At 41.0% G+C, this 16,983-nt stretch overlaps 1 protein-coding gene across 2 annotated transcripts in view; it reads right to left on the bottom strand.

Annotated features, from left to right (window-relative positions):
• Positions 1-1,695: 1,695 nt before the first annotated feature.
• RETNLB (resistin like beta) overlaps positions 1,696-16,983 on the bottom strand; it is a 29,370-nt gene continuing 14,082 nt past the window's right edge. Inside the window, exons 1-4 of one of the 2 annotated variants that reach the window (XM_045785636.1) lie at positions 3,389-3,502; positions 3,054-3,203; positions 2,495-2,572; positions 1,696-1,937 (exon numbers count right to left, since the gene is read on the bottom strand). In XM_045785636.1, the coding sequence (XP_045641592.1) occupies positions 1,810-1,937; positions 2,495-2,572; positions 3,054-3,203; positions 3,389-3,491 (459 nt within the window). In that variant the 5' untranslated portion in view covers positions 3,492-3,502 and the 3' untranslated portion in view covers positions 1,696-1,809. Of the gene's footprint in view, positions 1,938-2,494; positions 2,573-3,053; positions 3,204-3,388; positions 3,503-16,983 lie in introns of those variants that run through there. The other variant, XM_087861297.1, reaches the window with a different exon arrangement.

Below are 16,983 nucleotides of genomic sequence, written 5' to 3'. Positions count from 1 at the left end.
TAGACAAAGTTTCATCTTTCATGGATTACATGTTCCAAAGGGAGAGATCATACATTAACCGATAAATACATATTTTGAAGTCAAGACTAAAAAGTATTAAAAGAAGAAGAAGAAGAAAATGACAAGAGATAGAGCATGCCAGAAAGGCTTCTCTGAAATAATGATGATTGACCTTGTGTGTGGAGAACCATGTAACTATCTGGGGGCCATGGAGTAGAAAGGCCCCAAGCTGGGAGGGTGGCTATTGCCTTTAGGAGCACCAAGAACTCAGATGTGGCCAGGGTGAAGGATTAGAAATGAGGCTGGAGATACTTCCAGGGGCTAGATGCAGATCATGCTGGCCATGATAAATACTTGGGATTTTATTTTCTGTGTAACGAGAAGTCACTGGAATATATAATTTGGCAGAAATGTGACATGATTTTGGTTTATATTTTAAGAGACTCACTCTACTTGCCATAAGTAGGGGTATTGAGTTATTATTACACCAATTAACAGTACACAATTGAACAAAACATTTGTAACAAATTTTGATAAGTAATAAACACAAACAGTATATTTTGGAAATGTATTTCTTAATGAGAGAGATGGAGCTGCTTTTTTCCCCTTTGAGTAGTTTATATCTCCATGAACAAATAATCCTAGAGAGAGATGAGGTTGAAAGCCAAGTATATTTCCCTTTTTTCTGTTCATAGTTAAAAGCTTTAAGATGACAACTTCATAATTAAGTATGCAGGGAGGGAAAATTTTATTGTAGTAATATCATTTGCTTCATTTGAATTCCTTTTAAGTATTTGTTAAAAATTATACTGCAACTTATTATTAAAAATATTGGGGGGGGGGCCTGGGTGGCACAGCAGTTGAGCGTCTGCCTTCGGCTCAGGGCGTGATCCCGGCGTTATGGGATCGAGCCCCACATCAGGCTCCTCCTCTAGGAGCCTGCTTCTTCCTCTCCCACTCCCCCTGCTTGTGTTCCCTCTCTCGCTGGCTGTCTCTATCTCTGTCAAATAAATAAGTAAAATCTTTAAAAAAAAATATTTTGGGCGGTCTACCAATTGACGACAGGATGGTACCCTTCTACATCAAACACTGGATGCCTCACAACTTATAAAAGGACTCGTTACCCAGTCACCAGATCACTCAGCCTTTGTGCCAATATTTGAAATCATTCCTTTCCATTCTGCGGATATTTATACCCCGAGCTGATGAATCATGGTGAGGTTCTATGGCAGGTAAAGCCTGTGTTTTTCTTTTGTTATGGGGGAGAAAGACATGGCAAATTCATCACTTTGATCAAAATGGGTCTCTGACACGTTTAGAAAACAGTATATACTCAAAGCAGAAATCTAGAAATTTATTCTTGTAAAACTGGCATGACCTGTCTCCACCTTGGAAAGTCTGCCTGCACCGTTCTACTCAGTGAGCTCCATAAGGGCATGCATGTTATTTTTTTTCTCTGTACTTATAGTGCCAAGCAAAATGCCTGGCACAGTCATCGTTCTTTTGTTAAACAGTGAGGGAACTAGGAGTCTGGAGTATCAAATCCAGTTTTTCCCATTCTCCCCACATTTTTCCTCATCCTTGCTGAGAAGGGGCAATTAGGATGCTGGAGAAATTTTTTGACTAGAGCAATCCTAAGCCAGGAGCAGTAATATCAAAAATACAACCACGAGAGATGTAAAAATTGTCTTTACTACCCAAGAAGCAGGTTGTAACAAATGAAAGGGACAGTTTGAGTCAGGTTTCCTGTTTGGCTTATGGTTTCATTACGGTCATGGTCACACAGCTGGGTTCTCCTCCTCCTCCCCCTCAAGTCAGGTGGCAGCAACGAGCAGTGGTCCAGTCTATCGTGCTGCACTGGCAGTGGCATGTGGTTTCGCCCCGGATATCCCAGGAACCACAGCCATAGCCACAGGCACAGCCGGTGACAACCATCCCTGCATGGGCACATGAGACGCAGACATTAGAACCCTTGGCTTTGGGCGGGGGGGGGGGGGCACTCCTACCATTTTTCATTTCTGTGCAGCCCAGTGGTAGATCTAAGTTTTTTGGAGCTGAAAGGTAATTCAATTTTGAGATCCCTCTTTAAGGGGAAAAAAAAAAACAAAAATTACTAAAACAAACTTAGGTATAGGGCCACGGGAGACCTGTGAAAGTGAGGGACCTGGGCATTTCTTTGCTTAGTTTCATGATATATTTACCTCTATGCTGGCCTTACCCACCCAAATAAGGGAATAGACAGAGAAAGGGAGATGAATGACAGGGGGAATGGTAGGTGACGAATCATTAACAGGACGACTGAGGGAAGGAGGGCTGATGTGTGAGGTCATGAAAGGGAGGTGGGAAGCGAAGAGGCAGAAACCCAAGAGCCCTCAGTAGCATTGTTAAGGGAAATGAGAATGGGCCCCAGGATAATACAGACATGAGACGGGGGGCTGGTCAGGGGAGGTCATAGGGCATCTTACCCACCATTCCTCCTCGTGGAGTTACTCACCTGCAGGGCAGGAGGACAGTCTGCCTGAGTTCTTGATACTGATACATGACATCTTTCTTGTTGGGGAAGGATTTAACTCTGAATAGGAGAGAAGAAGGGATATTGCCCATGATATCTGTCTCCCATAATCCCCTTCCAAATCTCCTTTTACCTCAGAGGTATCACTGTGTCCATAATCATGGTACTCACTAGCTTTTGAAGTTTACTTTCCTCATTTGTAAAATGAAAGTAATAGTTGTACTTACTTTCTAAAGTGAAAAAAAATTAAGTGAAGTGATCTATGTAAAGCTTTGCATTATACTTCATTCATGATGAGTGTTCATAAGTTATAACTATCCTCCTTCTCACCACCACCATCATCAAGCTATCACCATCGGGGAAACCTGAAGTTCTAGCCAGGAATCCAAAAAGGATATGGAAGCAGAGCTCTGGGTGGGAAGATTAAGCTTGAATGGACTTCAAAGAGGTTGGGTAATTGGGGACGGAATAGACAAGCTAGGTTTAGGAGCAGGAGGCATGATCAGGGGTTCTCTCCCACTCCCCGCCCCCAGTCAATCACCTAAGCCGGTGAGAGCTTCCTTTATCTTTGTAGCCACAATGGAGTCTAAGGTACACGGAGCAGTCCCTGGGGTCATCAGCTGGAGGAGGATGAGCATGAGAATGAAGCAGGAGGGAGACTTCATCCTGGAGAACAGCAGTGTCCCGGGGCCTGGAGGAAAGACAGAATGTTGGTGTCTCTGAGCTCCACTATGGCTGGGAAGAAGGGGAAAGAGCACGTGGAGAGTTTTAAGAGAGAACAGACAGAGGAACAACGGTATCAGCATGGAAGAGCCCGGACCTCTCCCAAGTGGTTTGAAGACTTAGGAAGGGTGGCTGCAGGGCAAATTCACTCACCAAGAAGTTCAGAAAAGGTCTGCAAAAGACTGGTCAGGAAAGGATGTTTTATACCCTGGGGTACTGACGTGGACACGCCTCCACACACAAGCAAGCACAACATACAAGCACACTCCCCAGTACATTTTCAAAGAAATGCCTGCTAGGGTGTGACACACAACTGTGATAAATTCAGTGTGTCCACGATAAGCACCAGCTGCCTTTGCTCTGGTTCTCTGCCAAGGGGAGCCCTCCCGCCTTTCTGTTCTTCCCTCTGCTTTCTTCTTGGCGACCTGATAAGGACAGCACCCACGCCTTCTGTTAATGGCCCCATATTATAGGCCTTTTGTTTGATCCTTCATTAGGAAGAGGTGACTTTAGGGTCTCAGCAAAACCCTATTTGTCACCTGTTTAGACATCATTTTACTGTGCCTGGCTATTCCATCTGTGGGAAAGTAAGAGAAAACCTGATTAGCAGTGGTTTATGAACAGGAAAGTTTACTATTTACTTAACCAGAAGCCTAGTGTTTGATGGCAAGGTTCTCGTTGGAGGTTCGATAGGGTCATCACCGGCCTGATCTCTGCCCCTTTTCCCTACCATCCTCAGTTCACTGGATTTTTATCCTTGATCTGCTCTCTTGTTAGTCCCAAGTTGGCAGGCATCATGACAGCCTCAGCCAAAATCCTGAGCAGGAAGGAAGGACTGGGGCAAGGCCATTTTCTCTGGAGGCTTTGCCTTTTCATTTTGGAAGCAAGATTTTTCCCTAGAAACTCAAGCAGATTTCCCCTTATATTTCACTGTTCAGTTCTGGGTCACATGACCTCCCTTCCCAGTGTGACCGAGAAATTGAGTAGATCGCTACAACCCCTTATATAAGACCATTGGGCTCATATGTGATTTATTCTCTAGGATGGGATACATGGTCACCAGGATTGAATCCCATGATTTAAAAGCAAGATGAAGAAGCAGAGAATGGCTGTTGGATAAGCCTTGTCGGAGGCAGTCAGGTGGGGAAGCCTGACTCTGCTGCTGCCGTGGATAGCCTCACTGCCCCTTTCCCTAAAGATGCCCTCTGAGGACCCGCTATTTCTTCGACATATCTCTCTCAGGAAACTTCGAGAATGGGGCTCGATGACGCTAGCAAAAAGTCAAGGATGCTTCCTTAATGCCCCAATAGGAGCTGAGGAAACAAAAGAGTGAAAAAGAGCAGGAAAGAGCACAGACTTGGGTTTGGTATAAAAGTTGGCTACATTTGTCCATTTGTTAATTCAGTGACTATAGAGTGTCTCTATACAAATCGTAGCTCTGGTGGGCAGCGGGCAATGTAGGCAAGGTTTCTGCGCTCTTGAGACTACACTCGAGGGTGGAAAATAAATTTATAATATGTCAGATATTGAAAAATGCCCTGAAGGGGAAGAAATGAAGGCAAGGCAATTGAGTATACTTGTGTGCTGTATAGAATGCAGTGCGTTCAGGGACGACATCTCAGAAAAGATAACTTGTAAACAGTGACCTGTGGATGTGTGGGGTAAAGCACAGAAAACGCTGGGACAAATGTTTCAGGCTAAGGGGCAAGCAAATATAAAAAGCATAAGGCGGGAAGGAATAGTAACAAAGGCAGTGTGGCCGAAGAGAGTGAAATGAATAAGGACAGAGAAATGAGAAAAGTGGTCAAAAACACAACTGGGGCCAGGGTGGTTATACAGCACTTGTAAACCAACGTACGGTTTCTGGTTTTTATTGTAAATTTGATGGGAAATTACTGGAGCATTTTGCTCAGGGGAGTGATGATATGACTTATTTACATAAGATCATTTATGTTTTACAAAGCTTACTAAGGCCACTGCTATGGAAGAGACTGGAGGAAAACAGGTAAGCAAGGAAACCCAGCAGCAAGCTTTTGTACAGTTCCGGATATCAAATGGTAGTAAGGGAAGGAGTGAGAACTGGATAAATTTTCGTTATATACAGAAGGTTGAGCCTTTTAAGTTCTACTAATGCACAGGGTATGAGATACAGGAGAAACAGAGTAATGAAAGATCAAGTTATATTCTAAATGACTTGTTGAAGAATGATGCCATTTGCTAAAATGGGGACCCCTGGGGACAGAACAGATATGGCAAGAATGTTAAATCATATTTGATCAGAGTCAATTCAATAGGCCTATTAGACATCCAGGTGGAGCTGTGGCATAAGAGTTGTGTATACAAGTCTGGGGTTCAGGGGAAAGGTGAGATATAAATTTGAGATATAAATACATAGCAGGACAGGAGTTGTAGACACAAAGGCAAACTTGAATGTTTCCAAAGTGTCATGAACTTACTTTAAAAATAGAAATGAAGGCATATTACAAACCCCAAGTTAGTAAAAGGAAGGAAATAATAAAGATCAGAATAGAAGTAAATGAAATAAAAACTAAAAAAAAAAAAAAAAAAGAAAGAAAGAAAGAAAAAAGTAATGACATTAAGAACTAGTTCTTTGAAGGGCACCTGGGTGGCTCAGTTGGTTAAGCCTCTGACTCTTGGTTTTGGTTCAGATTGTGATCTCATGGGTCATGCGATCAAGCCCCATGTCAGGTTCCCCACTCAGTGGGGTGTCTGCACCCTCTCTCCTCCTGCCTCTTCCCCCACCCATGTGCTCTAGCTCACTCTCTCTCTCTCAAATAAATAAATAAATCTTTTTTTTTTTAAAAAAAGAACTGGTTCTTTGAAAAAATAAACAAAATCGCTAAGCTTTTAGCCAGACTCATTAAAAGAGAGAGAGAGAGAGAGAGAGAGAGAGAGAGAAGGGACCTAAATAAACAAAATCAGAAATGAAAGAGCAGAGTAACAACTGACACCACAGAAATACAACGATAATAAGAGAGTAATAAGAAAAATTATATGTCAACAAATTGGACTACCTAGAAATAAATGGATACATTCCTAGAAACATATGATCTATTAAGGCTGAATCAGGATGAAATAGAAAATGTGAATACATTGATAACAAGTAATGAAATTGAACTATTAATCACAACAAAAAAAAGCTCAGGACCAGATGGCTTCACAGGTGAATTGTACCAAGTATTTAAAAAAGAGTTAATACCTATTCTCCTCAAACTATTACAAGAAATAGAAGAGGAAGGAAAGCTTCCAAATACATTCTATGACCAGCATAACCCTCATACCAAAACAGATAAAGACACTACAGAAAAAGAAAACTACAGGCCAATATCCTGATAAACGTAGATGTAAAAAAATCCTCAATAAAATATTAGCAAACCATGTTCAGCAATACATTAAAAAATAATTCATCACAATCAAATGGGACTTATTCCAGGGATACAAGGTTGGTTCAATATTCACAAATCAATTAACATGATACACCATATTAACAAGAGAAAGGATAAAAACCATATGATCATTTCCATAGATGCTGAAAAAGCATTTGACAAAGTACAACATCCATTCATGATAAGAATTCTCAACAAGGTGAATTTAGAGGGAACATAGCTCAATATAATAAAGGCCATATAATAAACCCACAGCTAATATAATACTTAATGTTGAAAAGCTGAGAGATCCTCTAAGATCAGAAACAAGAGAAGGATGTCCACTCCCACTTTTATTCAACATAATACTGGAAGTCCTAGCCACAGCAACCACACACACACACACACACACACACACACACACACACACACAAGAAAAAAGCTTCCGAATTGGTAAAGAAGTTAAACTGTCACTATTAGCAGATGACATGATACAATGCATTGAAAACCCTGAAGACCAGAAAACTTAGAATAAATAAATTCAGTTAAGTTGCAGGATACACAATTAGCACCCAGAAATCAGTTGCATTTCTATACATTAGTAACAGTAGCAGAAAGAGAAATCAGGAAAACCATCTATTTATAACTGCAACAAAAAGAATAAAGTACCTAGCAATTCATTTAACCAAGGAGGTGAAAGACCTATAATCTGAAAAGCACAAAACATTGATGAAGTAAAATGAAGACAATACAAATGGAAAAATATTCTATGCTCATGAATTAATATTGTCAAAACGTCCATACTACCCAAAGCAACCTACAGATTCAAAGCAATCCCCATCAAAATACCAACAGCATTTTTTGTAGAACGAGAATAATACTAAAATTTGTATAGAACCACAAAAGACCCTGAAAAACCAAAGCAATCTTGAGAAAGAAGAACAGAAATGGAGGTAACATGATCCCAGATTTCAAATATACTTCAAAGCTATAATAATTAAAAACAGTACAGTACTGACTCAAAAATAGGTGCATAGATCAATAGAAGACAATAGAAAGCCCAGAAATAAACCCATGCTTATCTAGTCAATTAATCTATGACCTAGGAGGCAAGAATATACAATGGAAAAAAGAGAGATTCTTCAATAAATGGTGTTGGGAAAACTGGACAGCCACATGCAAAAGAATGAAACGGGACCACTTCCTAGCACCATACATAAAAATAAACTCAAATGGGTTAGAGAGCTGAATGTGAGACCTGAAATCATAAAACTTCTAGGAGAAAACATAGGGAGTAATCTCTCTGACACTGGCTTTAGCAACATTTTTCTAGATATGTCTCCTCAGGCAAGGGAAACGAAGGCAAAAATAAACTATTGGGACTACACCAAAATAAAAAGATTTTACACAGTGAAGGAAACCAAAACAAAACGACAACCTACTGAATAGGAGAAGATCTTTACAAATGATATATATGATAAGGGGTTAATATCCAAAATATATGAAGAACTCATACTACTCAATATTATAAAAATAAGTAATTTGATCAAAACATGGGCAGAGGATTTGAATAGACATTTTTCCACAGACACGCAGAAGGCCAACAGACCCATGAAAAGATGCTCAACATCAGTAATTACCAGGGAAATGCAAGTCAAAACCACAATGAGATATCATCTCACACCTGTCAGAATGGCTAGACTCAAAAACACAAGAAATAACAAGTGTTGGCAAGGCGGCGGAGAAAAGGGAATACTTGTAAATTGGCTATCGCCACTGTGGAAAAGAGTATGGAGGTTCCTCAAAAAATTAAAAATAGAAATACTATGCAATCCAGTAGTTCCACTATTGGGTATTTACCCAAAGACAATAAAATACTAATTTGAAAAGATATATGCACCCCTATGTTTGCTGCAGCATTATTTACAGGAGACAAGATATGGAAGTCGCCCAAGTGTCCATCAACAGATGAATGGATAAAGAAGATGTGGTGTCTATGTGTGTGTGTGTGTGTATTATATATGTATATATATAATGGAATATTAGTCATAAAAAAGGATGAGCTCTTGCCGTTTGCAACAACATGGATGGATCTAGAGGGTATAATGCTAATTGAAACAAATCAGTCAGAAAAAAGACAAATACCATATGATTTCACTGAAATGTAGAATCTAAAAAACAAAACAAATGAATCAACCAATAAACCAACAAACAAAAAGCAGAAACAGACCCATAAATAGAGAAAACAAACTGATGGTTGTCAGGGGAGAGGGGAGGGCAAGGATGAGCAAAATGGTGAAGGAGAGAGGGAGATACAGGTTTCCAGGTATGGGATGAATAAGTCACAGGGATAAAAAGGGAATCTAGGGAATAGGGAATCTAGTCGATGACACTGTAATAGTGTTGCATGGTGACAGATGACAGCTGCACTTGTGGTGAGCAGAGCATAATGTACAGACCTATTGAACCACTGTGGTGTTCACCTGAAACTAATGTAACCTTGTGTGTCAACTACATTTCGATAAAAAAAAAAATGAGGGTTGAGAGCTGAGACTGAATATATAGGGCGTACCCATATAAGTGGAAGTTTCCTGAATTAACTTCCATGTAGAATACGTTGCTTATTAAAGGATGAGAAATTAAAAGGTGTTAATTTGAAGCTTACACAAATATTATTAAAACTCAACACTGGGGCGTCTGGGTGGCTCAGTCGGTTAAGCATCTGCCTTTGGCTCAGGTCATGATCCCAGGGTCCTGGGATGGGGCCCCATGTTGGGCTCTCTGCTCAGCGGGGAGCCTGCTTCTCCCCTCTCCTTCTGCCTGCTGGTCTGCCTGCTTGTGCTCTCTATCTCTCTGTCAAATAAATTAATAAAATCTAAAAAAAAAAGATACTCAACAGTAATCAGAGCAATTTTTTAGACTAACAATGTTTTGTGGGAGGAGTATTTCACCATTGACATTATTTAGAATTGCCAGTGTATGGTGATAATAAAAATTGAATAGACTTTTACTCAGATTTATTCTTGCTTTTAAATTCTCTGCAGACAACGTACCCTGCTTCTTGCCTTCGTCCCTGACCTTGGCAGTCACTGCTTATGCTATAAGGGTGTTGCCAGGGAAAAACCACTGCTCGTTCGAGCTTCCACCTCAGCATCCCTGGAAAACAGTCAGTAGGTCTCACACAAAGAAGATGGAAGAAAGGTTTTCGTTCCTCCAAAATTTGTAGACAAACTAAGTGGAATCTTAACATTCTTCTCTCTTTGGAGCTATCTTCTTCCTAAGAGCGCACTGGTTGCCCAATCACTCAAATGTGGAGGCAAATTTTTTATCATTTTTATCTCCTCTGCCGTCCAATCCTCTACTGCTCACTTTTCATTTTATTTTATAGTATGTAAATAAAGTTTGAAATATTGGTAGCATACTGGGGATGTACTGTATGGTGACTAATATAACAAAATAAAAATTATTTTAAAAAATTGGTAGCATAGAGCAGAGGCTGAAAAACTGGGACCTTAAATCTCAGTAAAAGTAACTGAGCAATTAAGAAAAGTAAAGGTAGGAAAGATGGTGCTGGGGCTGACGGGATCATCTATGACAGGTTAAGCTAAGGCACAGCATTCTTTTCCTATGACTTCCCTTGTGCATGTGGCAGAGGTCTTCAATGTGGAATGTGGAAATACGCAAAACAATCCGTGCGTTATAAGAAGTAAATAATAGTTTCTCGTTTTCAGTTTTCTCATTCTTTAACCTTTTCTGTTTTTATATGTTTTATAGTAAACCTATTTGTACCTGTTTACAGTTTATAACTTGCATTTGAATGTATGTTTAATTTTTAAAAACTCATGGTACATCTGAAAAAAATAGGAGGAGACCAGAAAAACCAATAGCCACAGGAAGTTTGCAGGTGTCTCAAGCACAAATTTCTAGCTGTCTTTGGCTGGAGGTGGAGAGTTCTCTGATGAGGCATGGAAGTGCTACTATTTCATCTTGTGGATGCATATACTTTAGACAGTACATGAAAAACCAGTCAGGTTGATATTCAATGTAAAAACTGAAGTCAGGGGTGCCTGGGTGCCTCAGTCAGCTGAGCATCCGACATTTCATCTCAGCTCAGGTCTTGATCTCAGGGTCGTGGGTTCCAGCCTGGCATTGGGCTCCATACTGGGCATGGAGCCTGTTAAACAAACAAACAAAACTGAAATGCAGATAAAAATTGAGAGACTGGGGGCACCTGGGTGGCGCAGTCGTTAAGCGCCTGCCTTCGGCTCAGGGCGTGATCCCGGCGTTCTGGGATCGAGCCCCACATCAGGCTCCTCTGCTGGGAGCCTGCTTCTTCCTCTCCCACTCCCCCTGCTTGTGCTCCCTCTCTCGCTGGCTGTCTCTGTCTAATAAATAAATAAATCTTTAAAAAAAAAAAATTGAGAGGCTGACTCTGGAAAAGAGTATGGAGATTCCCGAAAAACAGTATGGAGATTCCTCAAAAAGTTGAAAATAGAATTACCCTACAATCCAGCAATTGCACTACTAGGTGTTTACCTAAAGGATACAAAAACACTAATTCAAAGGGATACATGCATCCCTCTGTTTATAGCAACATTATCTACAACAGCCAAATTATGGAAGAAGCCCAAGTGTCCATCGATAGATAAATGGATAAAGAAGTTGTGGTACACACACACACACACACACACACACACACACACACACCGGAATACCATTCAACCAAAAAAAGGAATGACATCTTGCCATTTGCAACAACATGGATGGAGCTGGAGAGTATAATACCAAGTGAAATAAGTCAGTCAGAGAAAGACAAATACCATATGATTTCACTTATATGTGGAATTAGAGAAACAAAACAAATGAGCACAGGGGGGGAAAAAAGGAGTGAGGGAGGCAAACCAAGAAACAGACTCCTAACTATAGAGAACAAAGTAATGGTTACCAGAGGGGAGGTGTGGGGGGGATGGGTTAAACAGGTGATGGGGATTAAGGAGGGCACTTGTTGTGAGAAGCGCTGGGTGTTTATGTTAAGTGTTGAACGGCTAAATTCTACACTTGAAACTAATATTTAGCTGTGTGTTAACTAACTGGAATTTAATTAAAAACCTAAAAAAAAAATGAGAGGCTGACCCACCCTGAATAGAGGTTAGTCATGGATTTGCTTGGAGATAGGGCAATACATCCCTCAAAAATTATCTTGGAATCAGCTCAAGGGGTACAGAGGTACCTGATTAAGACTGCAGAGTTCTGCATCATCAAGCAGAGATAAAAAAAAAAATGGCTCTATAAAACTTGATGAGTTGATCCTGTCAATTAGCTGTGAACCCATAAAATATCTTCACTCATCAAGGTTCTAATCAGGTGCAAGTCGGTTATAAGAAGAAAATTTGCATTCCAGTGCCCAAAAAGAGTATTCCTGAGTGGCTCAGTGAATTTATTTGTCCAAAGGATCAGTAATTGGACCATCCAGGTCCTTTGGATGCTGGAAATGTCTAATAGATGATAGTATGTTCTTGGCATTTGTTGTTAAGTTAGTTGTGGTAATACTAGGCTAACAAACTCAACTGTTGGGTGTGGACAAAAGCAGAGGTGAGAGACAGAGATCCTGGATGGAGATGATTGCCGTAAGGGACACTGGAAGGAATAATGAAGGAAGAGTCTGGAGAAGAGAATAGTGAAAAGAAAGAGGTTGAGCATGGTGGAGGCTAAAGGAGGCAAAAACGTGTAGATTTTCCCAGAAGTGGATAGCATTTTGGTGGAAGGGTTTAAAAGTGACATAGATCAAGTCTGCATTATTAGATTCACCCTGGGATCACCTGTCATGGCAGACATTCTAGCTCAGTGCTCTCCTCTATACTTGTTATTCTGTCTCCTGTGTCTGTGAGAAGAAGGAGTCTTAATGGAAAAACCTTTCCTTAATTATCATTATATTAGTCTCTTTCTCCTATGGACAAGTAGTTATTATAAATGTGAGCACTTTAAAGTGATAAAATAATTATGTCTCATGAGACCAAGTCTGGTGGGGAAGAGGAAAGGGGAGGGAAGGCCTGGGAAGGCTAGGGAAGGGCAAGGAGGGAGGGTGGGAGGGGGGAAGGGAGGAAGGAAGGAAGGGAGGAGGGGAGGGAGGGAGAAGGGGAGGGAGGAAGGACGGTAGGGAGGGAGGACGGGAGGGAGGAAGGAAGGAAGGAAGGAAGGAAGGAAGGAAGGAAGGAAGGATGGAAGGATGGAAGGAAGGAAGAAGGGAGAGGCAGGGAGGGAAAGAGAAGAAAGGGAAAAAAGTTATATGCTCAAGAGAAGGTAGAGGAGAGGTGGGGAAGGAAAGCTAGAATTAATTTTATGAGCAGAGATGGATCAGAAAGGCTTAGAAAATGAATATTGGCTGGATGCTGGTGTAGAGCTAAATGAGAACATGGGGTATAAGAGCCAGGGAGACTGGGCAACCCATTATTTGAAATAATGCACTACTACATTTGGGGTATGCCAGGATTGATCCTTTTGCACCAAAACTCAGTGATAGCCCTTAGAAAGTTAACAGAAATATCCTCATGGCATATTTCAGTAGCATGGTATATTTCAACAGCATGAAAAACTCTAGCTTGTCTCTCAAGTTGAAGCAGGATAGAATCAGATAGAAGGGTAGAAAAATTCTTAGGCCAACATTCATCCATTCAGTTATTCAACCAGCCAACCAACAACCATTGACATCTGCCATCTGTAGGTGCTGGAGACACAGAGAAGCATTAAGAAATGATTCTTGCTCCCGAACTACTTAAAATCTAGTAAGGCATCAGATGTTAGGGGAAAGAAACAACTGGGCAGAGCAGAGATACTTACTGATGTCTAATTATTAGACTATGAACCTATGATGTATCCACAGTGAGACCCTTACCCTTTAAGTCATTTACGGCATTAAGCTTCTATCACCACTAAGAATGAGCAAGAAACATGACTTCTCCATTTTTTCTTCTTGATATTTCCAGGGAGAGAGAGAGAGAGAGAGAGACAAGCAGTAGACTGTATTGGTGAGAGAATGCAAATGGCTGATAAAAATGGGAAAATGTTCAACATTATTGACAATGATATACAAATTGAGATAGCTATGAATGTCAGTTTCACCTCTCAGATTCACCAGGGTTAAGGAAAAGGGGAAAATAGGGATTCCTTGTATTCTTCTGCTGAGAACATAAAATTATTTTAAATTTTTTATGGGAAGTCATTTGGCAAAATATCTCAAAGTCTTAAAATATATTTCTTTTGACCCAGCAATTCTAATTTATGAACTTAACCTTAAAGAAATAACCAGAGATATGCACAAAGATTTATATGAAAAAGTTCACTATATGATTATTTATAGTAGTAAAAATACACGAAATATATAAATAAGTCACGGCACATTAATATAAGATTAGGTACATTATGAGAAAATGTTTAGGGCATGCTGTTGGATTCTAAAAATCAGGGAACAAAACAATATGTATATCTTGACCTAATGTAAAGATGTATAGAAAAATGCTGGGCGTACATACGCTGATGATATTAACAGTCATTCTCTTGGGGTGGTGGGATTAAGGGTGATTTTTATTTCCTTATTTATAATTATTGATACATTTTCCACTTTTTCCATAGTTATAATGTTTTACTTTTTAAAAATCATTTTAAAAGTTATCTGCAGTAGGTAGAGGTAAAGAGAACAGTCCACAGTCCTCCAATTCCTGCACACATGTCTCTTTGACTTTGCTGTGCCTCCCATCAAGAGATAGTCTGTTTCCCCACCTCCTAACTCTGCTGTGGACTTGTGACTTACTTTGACCAATGCATATGGCAGAAATTATGTAGAACTTCTGAGGTTAGGCTCTAAGACGCCTGTGGCTTCCACTTTGTTCCCTTGAAGTGCTGCTCTGAAACCACCATGTAAGGAAACCAGTCTAGCCTACTAGAAGATAAGAGGCCTCTCAGAGGAGAACAAAATTCTTCTAGTCAACAGCCAGGGCCACCTACCAGACATCAGTGAAGGAGTCAGGGACTCTCTCTAGCTGAATGCAGCAAAATGAGTGAGCCTGGATGAGCCTACCAGAAAAACCTCCCCATCAACCCACAGAACCCCATGAGAAAGAAATTGTTGTTTCGACACTAAATTTTGGGGTGAACTGTTACTCAGAAATAGATATGAAACAGCCACATAACCATTGATTTTTTTTAAAAAAGAAGTCATAGGATGGCTGTTGTCAATCTAGCTTTCAAGGATCTTGAAAATATTGCCTCAGAAATTGAAACGGAAGCATTATGGGCGTTGTGGTATAGTTTACATTTTGGAAGAATGACTGGTGAGAAGAGACTGGTGGTCTGCAATGGGTCAGGAAATAGGTAGTGAGCATGTTTTTGTGTATGTGTGGCTTTTCCTCATTGAAAGAGAACAATTTCTCTAAAGTATCTGCAGATGGCTCAAAATGGACCCCCTGCTGGCTGTCGGCAGATTCTTGGATCCTCCTTCCTGTGAGTGCGGGGGAAGGCAGTGCTTGGCTGGATTCCCGCATCTCTTTCAGACCTTCATCACCCAGTGGAACCTCCAGGGGTAGAGGAGAAGGAGAGAGCCATACTATTTTTGAAGATATTCTCAAAACTTATATTTCTTGACCAGAGAAATAAGGAACACTCGGCAGAAATGGTGCAAAAAGACTGTGAACTCTTTCCTCTTGACGTCTCTATGGGGAAATTTCCAAGATATCTTCCCAACACTTCAGCCCCTAGTCATCCACATATCATTATAGGAATGAAAACTTGAAGATAAGTCCCATGAGTCTGTCTCGGATGTCAGCCTGAGTTCAGCAGTAGAGTGTTAGAGCAACCAGGGCCCTTGGAGATGATCTAATTCTAATCCGTCATTCAAAAGACAACTCCCTCTAAGACTGAGACAACTGTTGTGGCTGACTTCAGGTCACAGATGAGCAGCTTTGCAGGCACAAAGCTGGGAGCAACCCCAGGTCTCTCTGCTCCTCTGCTTTGCACCCTGTCTGCTGTTGTCCCACTTCTTCAAGCCTAAATAGGATCGGAGAGGTGGGATGAGACATTGCCTTTGTTAATTTTAGGCACATTTCACATTTCAGTGCGATTGTTGGTTGTAAAAGAGGGAAGTCCAGAAAGTCATACAGCCAAAATATGTTATGCAAAAATATAAATAAACCATTAGATAAAATAGCAAAGTGATTCCTTTCTCTGGGTGCAAGGATGCTCGAGACCACCGAGAGTGAAGGCTGCTCAGATCCAGTTGCACAGGTTGTGCTCTCTTTGGCAAAGGTGCTTCGGAAGCCAGATGTCTGGTGATGGCTGTTAACTCACACCTCTCCTACTGGGTAATTGATATTTATTATAAAACTTTGCAGGGGCATGTGGGGATCGGGGAAAAGAATTCTGACAACTGCTAGTTTCAATATTCAATTTTTTGCAGTTCGTCTCCCCCGAACAGAATCTTCATGAATGTCATACTCGCTGACATATTCCTCCACAATCGGTCCCCATTATTATTATTTTGTCTCTTCCATCTGAGTTCTGGCCAAGAGCCTGGAGATGGGGATGAGGGCTTCAAAGCTGTGTCAGCAAACACAAGAACAGTGATCTACTGTCACATGCCCAAATCCGACCGTTGTGCCCATAAATCAGAGTCCAGGAGTTCGTTCTGCTCTGAGGTCCCCTCCTTCTTTCTGCCGTACTTCCTCCTTGGAATTAAGAATTTCTGGCCCAGAATGAAGGGAAGAATTTAAACAATTGGCTCTTTCTGGAGCTTTTTGATGCCAACCAAGACATCTGGGGTGTGACCTCAGCACTCCCCTTTTGGCATCAAGTTCGGGCCAAGGCTCCACGATGTCTGAGCTTGCTTTAGTCCTGACAGCCTTCAGTTTTTGTTGGTCCTCTGAGTCCTCATTTATCTCACTCTTCTGCCAGCAAAATAATAAGTTATGCTTGTACAAATCTGGCAAAGCCCCAGGGTATTTGGGGGGCTGTCACTTTTTGTTGGCATGAAGCCCTGTCTACTTGTTCTTGGGGTCCTGGCCTGGAGGCCTGGTGGTAGGAGTGGAGGTCTGGGCAATATGAGGATCAAGAGCTGGAAAACCTGTAACCTCATTTACCCCTTGTTTTTGGAGAGATTTTTCATTAAGGTCAAAGGCACACATGGCATTTAGAGCAGGAGTCAGAACCCAAGAAGTCAGGAGTTGAGCAGGCCCTGGGACAACATGAGCGGTAAAAGCGTAACTGGGAGCAAAGGGAGAAGGTCTAATAACACAAAGGATGCAAATTTTGGCTGAAGAGTTTGGCCTGGACACTATTTTGTAAAAGTTAAAGTAGCTGCCCACAAGAAACTGT

Source organism: Ursus americanus, chromosome 4 (assembly GCF_024610735.1).
Source record: "Ursus americanus isolate L20-20 chromosome 4, mUrsAme1.1.p, whole genome shotgun sequence".
In the NCBI taxonomy this organism is placed as follows: domain Eukaryota; kingdom Metazoa; phylum Chordata; class Mammalia; order Carnivora; family Ursidae; genus Ursus; species Ursus americanus.
The sequence above is the reverse complement of the archived record's forward strand: the minus strand, read 5'-3'. Positions and strand labels throughout refer to the sequence as shown.